Source organism: Trichechus manatus, unplaced genomic scaffold, assembly GCF_000243295.1.
Source record: "Trichechus manatus latirostris isolate Lorelei unplaced genomic scaffold, TriManLat1.0 scaffold00300, whole genome shotgun sequence".
Taxonomy (NCBI): domain Eukaryota; kingdom Metazoa; phylum Chordata; class Mammalia; order Sirenia; family Trichechidae; genus Trichechus; species Trichechus manatus.
In genome coordinates, this window is record NW_004444236.1 from 540,479 (window position 1) to 552,405 (window position 11,927).

Below are 11,927 nucleotides of genomic sequence, written 5' to 3' on the forward strand. Positions count from 1 at the left end.
AGAACTGTGCTCCCTAGGTTCTTCAATGACTAATTTTTCAGACGAAGATCACCAGACCTTTCTTCCATCACCTCACTAGTAGGCCTGAAAAAAAGAGTGCCTGACCGTGCTGCTTATGACCCATTAAATGATCAGGAAAACTTGTTAGTATTAATCATAAATTTGCCAAAAATTATTGTCTATGGTATGAGCTCTTTATCCTTTCGGGTTCAAAATCAGAAACAGACTATTATTATCTTCGATATTATCTGTCATGTCTCCCTTAAAGCAAAGAACATAGAACAATAAGAATCATCAATAGGAATATGAGTGGGTGAGGAATTACCCTATATAAAAACCATTAGTTGCTATTTTAAAATCTCATCCCATTAAAGAGTATATATTAGGCACCAAAGTTTACTGTTGAAATGGAAGTGTTTGATTTAATTGACTTTGAAATGATAATAGCGCAAGAGACTCCTGTCAATAAGATTACGTTACTACATGTGGCAAAGTGAACCAAGAGAGATGTTTATAAAGTGCTTCGTGTAACACCTTGATGTGAGGTTTGCATCAACATGATCAGAATACAGCAGGAAACATCTGGAGACCAGAGCTGACTTGCACACCTAAGCATAGACAGTGAAATAAAAATGACATTAACGATATTTCTCTTTATGGAACATAAAATGGGTACTAGATTTTAAAACATGTCTTTTTCTATTGTCTCATTTATTTTACATAATACCTCCATGAGGATGATACTGTAAGTCACATTTCACTTATTAGAAATTGAGGTTCAAAGAGGTTAAAAATCATCCCAAGGTGACAAAGACAGTGAACATTTGAGTCAGGATGTAAATCCAACCTAATTCAAATCTAAAACTTGGGCATTTAATGGGAATATATTCTCAGACTCTGAGTACAAATGTTAAAATGGGTATAATTTATTTTTTTTTTAATTTCATAATAAATTGTGTTTTTTGTTTGTTTTTTTCCACAGCCAAAGTTCTGTAAGCCTTTTAAGGAGAAAGGGGGTTACCAGGCGTGGCCAAGGTGTTTTCTATACACAAAGTCACATGTAATAAAAAGTAATTTTAAGCTACACTCTCATCTACGTATCTGTCAACTAAGGGTACTGTAAAAAATAAATTACTAAATTCCAGGATTAAAAAAAGTTAAGAATCTTTTCTTCCTTAGATGAATGTTAGATATAGGCTTTCATGGATGGAATTAAAGCTAGTCAAGTAATATTATTTTAAAGAAAATATTTACACATGCTTAAACAAGGAACAAAAGTCCAGGTAACAGTAATGATCAGGGCAGAATCTAGAGTACTTCTAAATAAGCTTAAGAATCAAGGAGGATTCTGGCTGTCTGATGTGACTACAAGGATAACCATAACCTGCCTCTGGAATTGTGGCTTTGACAAAGTAATTTCCAGCATGGTGGTGATCAGAACAGACACAAGGAAGGAGACACATGCAGTACTTGGTTGATGAGAAAGGTTTACTCAGCAAACATCCACAAGTGTGGCTGACTTTGTCCTGAAATTTGCCTTCCTAGACCCTAGCAAGGACATTTACCAAAAACAAAACAAAACCCATGAACTACTACCCATGATTTGTGCTTGATAAGGTGGGCTTAACCAAAGTGGCAGCAGGTGTATGGCCAGGTTTCTATTCAAGGCCAGTAGAATTGCAATGACCATAGAATGAAGTTTACTTGGAAAAGGTAGTAATGAGGTCTGAGGTGGATGCTGAAGAGGTGTTTGCAGTGTCTGAACTTGTGCTAGTATTCCATAGAAAAGTGACAGAGAGGACAGCATGCTTAAAGAAAAAGAAGAGAGAAAGGCGGTCTGCCCTCCTTCGCCTTGTATTAAAAGCCATCATACATTCGCCCAAACTTCTGACCACAAGCGGATGAAGCTCCCCGAAGAGCAAAGTCAGCATGCACATATCTTCGGGACCAGCAGCACATCTCCAACTGAAAGCTGAACTCAGATACCTGTGATGCCTCCAGGATCCTCATCCAGCAGTTTCTCATCCAAGGTACCATCTCCCTATTCTCATTACTTGTGCCTCCCCACACTATGATTAAATGCATGATCAGAATTTGTAAACCATCTATATCTAACCCATAACTCTATAAAATTATGTTATTTAATTTAATCCCCAACCATTGATCAAAGGTCTCCTTTGAGCTCTTACTGGATTCTGATTCCATTCTTACTGGTATGCGTTCATGACATACTTCCAGTCTTCAAGAGAGTTATTGTCTTTGGTTAGTCCTGGGGTAGAGAGAGAGTGCTGACAAGTAGCTAGAGAAGTAGAGATGGATATGAGAGGGAGTTCATCACCAATATCCCAGCTTTGTTTCCACATTTTCCCCTTTGTTCGCAGACCTTATTTCAGAATTTATGTTCACCATTCCATGCTTCTTCCAAGATTAGGTCTTTTCGCAACCCTTAATTTGGGATCCCTTTCTCCTGTCTCTTCTCTGGCCCAAGTGTCTTTAGCTGCCAGCCTGGTTTAGTGGCTCAGAAAGTTTCCCTGATAGCCCACTCCCAGAACACGTATCCTCCCTTCTTTGCTCTCACAACACACTTTACTTTGGCTTTATAGCATTTATCACAATCATATTATTTGCACATTTTTCTAACTCATCAGACAGTTAAAAAAAAAAAAAAAAAAAAACCTCATTGGTGTTGAGCCCCTTCCGACTCATAGCGACCCTATAGGACAGAGTAGAACTGCCCCATAGATTTCCAAGGAGCAGCTGGTGGATTCAAACTGCCAGTTTTTTGGTTAGCTGCCAAGTTCTTAACCACTGTGCCAAAAGGGTTCCTATCAGACAGTAGGCTCAGATTAAAGGAACTCTTTTGCAGTGGAGCAAAAAGTCAAGATAGAAAAGGTTGTTCACATCTCCGTTCATCAAATCTCATCCCAGTCTCCCTTTTGCTCTGCCGTGATTTGCCTCTCACGGTGACTGGCAGACAGAATTCAGGTGCCTAAATTTGTGAATTGAATGGGCTGGGAAAGACAAGAGGAGGATTCAACCATGCATTATCTAGTATAGTCTGTCACTCAAACTCCAGCCTAAAGCAGCATATCTGAGGGATGCTACAGCCTCTACAACCTCCATCCCACACATGCAAGTTGAAAAATACCTTTCTGAATACAACGGTTCTCAGTATTTCGTTGTGGCTCTCGTTGTTGTTCTTACGGTTGTAGCTGCTTTTTCTTGCAAGTATTCATATTGTCCTGTGTCGTTTCTATATGTGTTTGTGGAAGATGGAATTAGAAGCCTGTGCTTGTTTGTTATTTTGGCACCGGATTCCATGGTGAGGAAATGTTGTGAGGTATCATAAAAATCAGTCAAATTTGAGAATATTATTCGACAATAGATTATGTTTTGGGCACTCAAATTGTACTGTTGTGATAGAACAGTTTGATTTAATTAATTTGTAAAAGGTGCTATATCAAGAAAGTTCTGGCAATAAGACAGCATTATTACATTTGGCAGACATGAATGGAGGAGGTGCTTCTCTAAAGTACCTCCATTAACATGTCTCTCTGGGGTTTCCATTAGCAATGTCTGTATTAAGCATGAAACATCTGCTGAATGTAGAAGTCACACAAACCCCTATTCGACATAGTGAAATGACAAGAAGAATATGAAAATTCCATTTACTGAACAATTACCCTATGCTAGACTATAAACCTTCGTTCTTTCCCTACATAATCTCATTTATTCTATATCTCACACTTGAGAATGCTATTGTTAATCCCAGCTTTGTATGAAAACTGAGGTCCATCATGGTAAAAAAATTTTTTTTTTCTACAAGATCATAGAGACCCTGAAAGTGAGATGCAGCTTATTGGAAATCTAGAACTAGAGCAGTAAACATCCCTTAGTGATTTCCAAAGATCAATGGCAGGTAGTGTCTCTGTGATTTACTGTGGCAAATTTCAGAAAACACAGCATTGTATGCTGAATTTTTTTCCATAGCCCAGGCACGGGAAGGCTTTTAATGAGGAATTAACTGCAGGAGATGGTCAGGGGGTGCTCTAGTAAGAAACTCACACAACAGAAGCTGGCACTGCAAGCAGCTCTCATATCCACCACTCTATCTTCAAGTGTAACTTTATGGTTGGATCCCCGTCAGAAGCAGTAAACATTGTGGAAAATTACACTAGTAGGATGAAAGTTAGAAATGGGTTTCTATCGTGATATTGAAGGTAGTTAAGTTATATTATTTTAGAGACATTCCCCTCAATTCCTTAAATGAAACATATATATTCAGGTAATAGTAATGGCCCTGGTAGAAAGTAAATAGTTCTAAATATGATCAAGAATCTGATAGCTTTCCTGCTGCAAGACTAGCTTTATCCTGCCTCTGGAATTGGGCTTTAAGAATGATTTCCCACAAGATGGTAACTGCAACACACACAAGGAAGGAGACGTGAGTTTCTGGATAGATCCTGAAGAGCAGTTAATAAGATCCCATTCTGGTACTTCCTTGGTGAGAAAGGCTCACTCAGCAAATGTTCACAAGCATGGCTAACATTGTCCTGAGATTTGCCTGTTTTGTGACCTGGCAAAGTTTTTACCAAAAGCAAACAATAAAACGGAACACACAAACTAATTCCTCTGGAATTGTGCTTGACCAGGTGCGGTTAGGCTGAGTTGCAGCAGACAACAGGCCAGGTTTCTTTTCAAGGCCAGGGGAATAGCAATGATCAGAGAATGACTTTTTCTCAAAGGAAGCTGTAATACTGGATGCCAGGGAGTTGATTGGAGGAGTGTCTGAATTTGTTCTATTATTCCTTAGAAAAGTGACAGCGAGGACTGCAAGCTTTAAGAAAACGAAGAGAGATAATTGGTCTGCCCTGCTTCGCCTCATATTAAAAGCCATCACATATTCACCCAAACATCTGACCACAAACGGGTGAAGCTTCCCCAAAAGCAAAGTCAGCATGCACATATCTTCGGGACCAACGACACATCTCCAACTGAAAGCCAAACTCAGATACCTGTGATGCCTCCAGTATCCTCATCCAGCAGTTTCACATCCAAGGTACCATCTTCTTCTTCCTAGCACTTGTGCCTACCCACACTGGCAGACAGAACTCACATCCCTGTCTTTGTCACTTGAATTTACAAGAATGCACAAGGGGGATTCAAGCCTTAATATTCTACTGTAGTCGGTCACACAAACTCTAGCCTAAAGAAGCATAGATGATCCGTACTACAGAGTCTACCACCACCTTCCCACACCTACAAGGTGAAGAATGCTTTCTCAATACAAGAATTGTCAATATTTCTATTTGACTCTTTTTGTTGTTGTTCTTAGCATTGTAGTTGCTTTTTATGGCGAGTATCTGTACCACCCTTTGTACTTTCTTTATTTGTTTGTGGGAAGATGGGGTTAGATGACTGTTCCTGTTTGTCATTTTGGGACTGGATTCCATGGTGGATCCTTGTCTTAGCATTACTACTTCAGCCACAAGGTGGTACTGCTATTTTAATATAAATGGACTTTTTGGTATCACCCTGCTTCTTTCAGGGATAATGGCTTGGAAGCGACTCTTGATGCTTTCTAGGTCCCACCTCCCTACTTATATGACACAGGCATTTCTATGTACAAAAAAACATTTGATGTGACCTAGACCATCTTGAACATGACAATCGCCGGGAGGGTCACATAACTCCTTGGTTTCACAGATCAGAACAGAAAGTGTTGCCATTTATTCTTCAGCATCCAGCTTCTACCACAAGAGATCTGCCAAATCATTCCTGACCCGTCTCTCTATGACACACCATGAAACCAGGAAAAACTTGCTCACTCATCATGAGTTCTCTCAAAGACCTTTTCTATCCCTTGTGTTCTTTGTGTTCTTGAACACAAAACCAGAAGCTAACCATTATTAACTTTGTGATGTTCTCTCAGGTCTCTCCTAAAACACAGATGGCAAAGTGGCATGAATCATGAACAGGAATGGTAGCAGAAGGGAAACACTGTAAGGAATTATAAAAATCAGTCACTCTTTGAGTGTATTATCAAAGAGAAGATTATGTTTTGGGCACTCAAATTTTAATCTTGTGAGGGAAGTGTTTGTTCTTTTTTTTTTTTTTTAGAAATTCATATTTGAAAAGTTGCTAGGTCAAGAATGTCCTGTCAGTAAGATGACATTACTACCTTTGGCAGATGAGAATGTAGAAGCTTCTTCTCTAAAGTAAATCCACTAAGACTTTGCTCTGGGGTTTCAATTAGCACTATCTGCATAAAGCATGGAACATCTGCTGAATGAAAAAGACACACAAACCCCTATTAGACATAGTGGAATGACAAGGACAATACGAGAATTCCATTTACTGAGCATTTACTGTGGCCTAGACTCCAAATTCCTTGTTCTTTCTGTAGATAATCTTTTTCTTCTACATAACACCCATGAGAATGCTATTTTCAATCCCAGCTCACATGTGAAAACTGAGGTCCATCATGGTAAAAATTCTTCTATGATGTCCTAGAGACACTGAAAGTGAGATGCAGCTTTTTGGAACTTTAGAATTTGAGCAGTACATGTCCCTTTGTTGTACTGGAGTAGGATGGCAAGTAGTACAATTTCAGAACAATATTTTGTGCTAGATTTGTTTCCATAGCCCAGGCACTGGAAGCGTTTTGATGAGGACTAAAATTGCAGTAGATATTCAGCTGTTGCTCTGGTAAGGAACTGACAGTGTAGATGCATGTACCCAAGCAGCTCCCACTTCCCACTTCCAACACTCTACTGAGAAGTGACATTTTAGGGTTGGATTTCAGGATGTCTGAAATGGTAAACATTGTGGCAAATTCCCCTAGCAGGATAAATGTTAGAAATGGGCTTCTGTTGTTGAAAGTGAAGGCAGTCCGTTTATATTATTTTGGAGACACTCCCTTCCCTTGCTTAAACAATGTGCATAAATCCAGGTAATGGTAATTGCTTACTAAGTGAATGTCCACGAGTTTGCTTGACTTTGTCCTGAAGTTTGCCTTCCTAGACTCTAGCAAGGATATTTACCAAAAACATGCAAAACAAAATAAAACAAAGCAAACAAAAACCATAAAAAGCTGCCCATGATTCGTGCTTGATCAGGTGGGCTTAGGCAACGTGGCAGCAGGTGTATGGCCAGGTTTCTATTCAAGGCCAGTAGAATTGCAATGACTAGAGAATGAAGTTTACTTGGAAAAAGTTGTAATGAGGACTGAGGTGGATGTTGAAGAGGTGGTTGCAGTGTCTGAACTTGTGCTGTTATTCCACAGAAAAGTGAAAGAGAGGAGAGCATGCTTAAAGAAAAGAAAGAGAGAAAAGCAGTCTGCCCTGCTTCTCCTCACATTAAAAGCCAGCACATAGTCACCCAAATTTCTGAACCAAGAAAGATGAAGCTTCCCCAAGAGCAAAGTCAGCATGCACATACGTTAGGGACCAGCAGCACATCTCCAACTGAAAGCCGAACTCAGATACCTGTGATGTCTCCAGGATCCTCATCCAGCAGTTTCACCTCCAAGGTACCATCTTCCTATTCCCATTGCTTATGCCTCCCCACACTGTGATTCCAGGCATGATAAGATACTCTAAATTGTTTTCCATCTATTCCCCAACTCTGTACAATGACTTTCTATAATTTAACCCCAAACAATGATCAAGGGTAGATCAAGGGTCTACTTTAAGATTCTACTGGATTCTGATTCCTTTCGTATTGGCATGTGATCGTGACATACTTGCAGTTTTCAAGAGTGTTATTTGTTATGTTTAGTTCTGGGGTAGAGAGTGCTGATAAGTAGCTAGACAGGTTGACATGGAAATGAGAAGTCGTTCGTCCCCTACATTCCAACTTCATTTCCACCTTTTCCCCTTTGCTCGCTGACCTTATTTCAGGATTTATGTTCACCATTCCATGCTCCTTCCAAGACTAAGTGTTTTCACTTGTGCTACTCCCTAAGTTTAAGATCTCTTTCTCCTGTTTCTTCTCTGTCCCAAGGGCCTTCAGCTGCAAGTCTGGTTTTGTAGCTTGGACAATTTCCCCTTAGATCCCACTCCCAGAATACATCAAGTCCTCTCATCTTTCCTTTCATAACACCCTTTACTTTGGCTTTATAATATTTATCATAACAGTAATAATGGCATGTTTCTCCACCCTATCAGACAGTAAGCTCAGATTAAAGGAACTCTTTTCCAATGGAGCAGAAAGTTGAGGTGGAAAAGGTAGTTCAACTATCTATTCATCAAATATTATCGCAGTTTCCCTTTGCTCTGCCGTAATTTGCCCTTCAAGATGACTGGCAGACAGAGCTCACATGCCTAAATATGTGAGTTGAGTCGGCAGGGAAAAGCAAGAAGAGAATTCTAACCTTTATTATCTACTATAGCTTGTCACCCAAACTCTAGCCTAAAACAGCATAGATGACTCATGATACAGCCTCTACCACTACCATCCTACACATGCAAGTTGAAGACTGTCTTTCAGAATCAAGGGTTCTCAATATTTCTTTATGGCTCTTTTTGTTGTTGTTCTTAGTGTTGTAGTTGCTTTATTGCTGCAAGAATCCTTTTTACCCTAGTCATTTCTATATGTATTTTTGGGAAGATGGTATTACAAATCTATGCTTGTTTGTAATTTTGGCAGGATATTCCATGGTGGACCCTTGTCTTAACATTACTACTTCAGCAACAAGGTGGTACTGCTACTTCAATATGAATGGACATTTTGATATCACCCTGTTTCTCTCATGCATACTGGCTTGGAAGGGACTCTGTGACCATTTCTAAGTCCTACCCCCCTACACATGACACAAGCATTTCTAAGTTCAAGGAAACATTCGATGTGACTGAAACCGTATTGAACATAGGAATCGCCGGGAGGGTAACATAAGTCCTCCACCTCATAGAGCAAAAAAGAAAGTATAGCCATTTCTTCGTCATCCAGCCTCTACCACATGAAGTCTACCAAAGCATCCTTGGCCCCTCTGTCTATGACAGATGCTAGCAGGAAAGACGTGTTCACTTATCATGAGTTATCTCAAAGACAAATCCTATCCCTTTGGTTCTTTATGCTCTTGGACACAAATCAGAAACCAACCATTATTAACTTTGTGATCTTCTCTCAGGTCTCTCCTAAAACACATACAACATGTTGCCATGAATCATGAACAGGAATGAGAGCAGGAAGGAAAAACTGTAAGGAATTACAAAAATCAGTATCTATTTGTGAATATTATCCAACAAAAAATTATGTTTTGGGCATTCAAATTGGACCATTGTATCAGAGTGTTTGATTTAACTCATATTGGAAAAGTTGATAAATCAAGAAAGTCCTGCCAATAAGATGACATTAGTACCTTTAGTAGAGGTGAATGGAGAAGCTTTAAAAGTAAATTCATCAAGAGATTGCTCTGGTGCTTCCATTAACAATATCACCATAAGGCATGAAATATCTGCTGAATGCAAAAGACACAAATGTCTATTAGACATAGTAGACTAACAAGGACAATATGAGAATTCCATTCACTGAACATTTACCCCATGCTGGACTCTAAAACTTTTGTTCTTTCTGTACATAATCTCATGTATTCTACATAACACCCATGAGATTGCCATTGTAAATCCCAGCTCACATGTGAAAACTGAGGCCCCTTGGGGTAAAAATTTTTCTGTAGAGGACTTCAGACAAAATGGCTCTCTAGGCAGAAGCACCAAGCTGTCCCTCCACAGCAAAGATCTGAAAAACTAAGCCAAACAGAGAAAACAGCAATCCTGAAACCCTAAAACATAAAATGAAGAGATAAAGAACTCAGCCTAGCACCAATGGAGTGATAAAACTGACAGAGAACGGAGAGTGAGGAGAGATTCATACAGAGGTCCCCTATCAGCTAACAAAGCATGGATCGGCCATCTTGGACTCCTATCAGAGACCAGCAAATAGGGGGTATGAGAAAGTAGCTTCACGGAGCTTCCAGCGGGAGACAGAACAACTGGTAATTTGCGATATACGCTTTCCCACCCGCCACCCTTCTTCACCTCCACTCAGCCTCCTCTGCTTCCCGCAGCCACAGTCTCTTGTCTGGGAAGCACCAGCTGCTTGGATTCCACCCACCCGCACCGGCTGGCTCTCTGAGTGCCATTTGTGGGTTGCTGGTGTTGCTTTTTTTCCACTTCTTTTGATTTCTCCCTTACCTCTCACTACCTCTCCTTTCTTTTGCTCAAATACCTGGCTCCCTGTGCCATCTTTGCTTCTTCCTGAGGGGCTTTGGAGCTCTGGTAATTTGTGATATATGCTTCCCCACCCCACCACCCTTCTTCACCCCCACTCTGCCTCCTCTGCTTCCCGCAGCCACAGTCTCTTGTCCGGGAAGCACTGGCCATTTGGCTTCCACCTGCCCACACTGGCTGGCTCTCTGAGTGCCATTTGCCGTTGCTTTTTTTCTGCTTCTTTTGATTTCTTCTTTACCTCTCACCACCTCCCCCTCCTTTCACTCAAATACCTGGCTCTGTGAGCCATCTTTCCTTCTTCCTGAGGGGCTGCAGAGATCCATTCAAGTGTGGAACTGCTTCCTGGTCTGGGCTGCCACGCTGGTGGGATCCCGGGGCTTTTGTTTGTCTGTTTGTTTTCAATTGTTTGTTTGTTTTCTTTTCCTTTTCTTGAGTTGGAAGGCCGTTCTGGCCTGGCTGGGCTGCGCAGCTTGAAACCTACCCCCTCGGGTTGCGCAGACATGCAGAGGGATCCCTGAGGGCATTTCTTTTTTTGTGGATTTTTTTTTTTCCTGTTTTATGGGGGGTTATTCTTGCGCTTGCTTTTTTTTTTTCAAATTTGTTTCGTTTTCTTTTCCCTCTTTTTCCCTTTTTGTCTTTCTTCATTACTCAGTTTCTCATCTCTCTATACCTTCCTTCTCTTTCTGTTCCCAAAATACCTGACACTGAATACCTCTATGCCTTCTAGCCAGGCTGTTATGCAACACCTGAGAACAACTTCCCCAGACCTCATAGCTGCACCGGTGGGATCCCTGGGAGCTATGCTGTTCTTTTTCCTTTCTGATTTTTATTTATTCTTTTCTTTTTTTTCTTCTTCTTCTTCCCCTTTTTGTTTTTCTCCATTTCATAGTCTCTCATCTCTCCACTCCAACGGCAAGCTCTCTAGCACTCTTTTTTGTTGTTTGTATGTTTTTGGCCCTGTTCCTCTCTCCTCTCTGCCGTATCCATCTTAGCTCCACACATAACAATCTCCCCTATACATCCTGCCTACATGCACCATGTGCTTAAAATCACACCACCAAGCAGCACAGGCATGATGAACTAGAACCTGCCCTGCACTGATTACTGACCTGCCCTGGTGGCTGTAGTAAGTGCCACAAACAACCCATCCCAGTAACTCCTCTTCAGCTAGATCTGCCCTGCTGTACCATATCTGAGAGACTGACCCCGCCAAATGCAGAAGGAGGTGAAAAGTATCATGCCCACAGACGAGCAAACAACAAACAACACACAGCCTTCCTGCTCAGACATAGTCAAATTTAAAAAAAGGACAAATCAAACAAATCTACAATCAATAAACAATAAAAATAACTACTGAATGCCCTGAAGATAGCAGACAATATCAAAACATTTACAAAAACAGGACAGGACGGCTCCAGTAGGTGTCCAAAATAAAACACCAGATGACATTCCAGTGGAAGAAAAGACACTAGAACTACCTGACAGGAAATTCAAATCTCTAATACTCAGAATTCTCCAAGAGTTGAAGCAAAAAGCAGACGAAAATGAGGAAAAAATAGACTAATTCAAGGAAAATACAGACAAAAAATTGGAAAAATTCAGGAAAATAATGCAGGAACAAAATGCCAAAATAAATTCACAACTAGAAATTATACAAAAACAACAATTAGAAATCCAAAGGATAAACAAGATTTC

At 40.4% G+C, this 11,927-nt stretch overlaps 1 protein-coding gene across 1 annotated transcript in view; it reads left to right on the top strand.

The window, feature by feature from the left end:
* The first annotated feature begins 1,719 nt into the window (after window positions 1-1,719).
* LOC111819196 (ubiquitin-conjugating enzyme E2 N-like) overlaps window positions 1,720-11,927 on the top strand; it is a 98,374-nt gene continuing 88,166 nt past the window's right edge. The window contains exons 1-2 of the mRNA XM_023725347.1: window positions 1,720-1,773; window positions 7,286-7,531. Coding sequence (XP_023581115.1) covers window positions 1,720-1,773; window positions 7,286-7,531 — 300 coding nt within the window. The remainder of the gene's footprint in view (window positions 1,774-7,285; window positions 7,532-11,927) is intronic.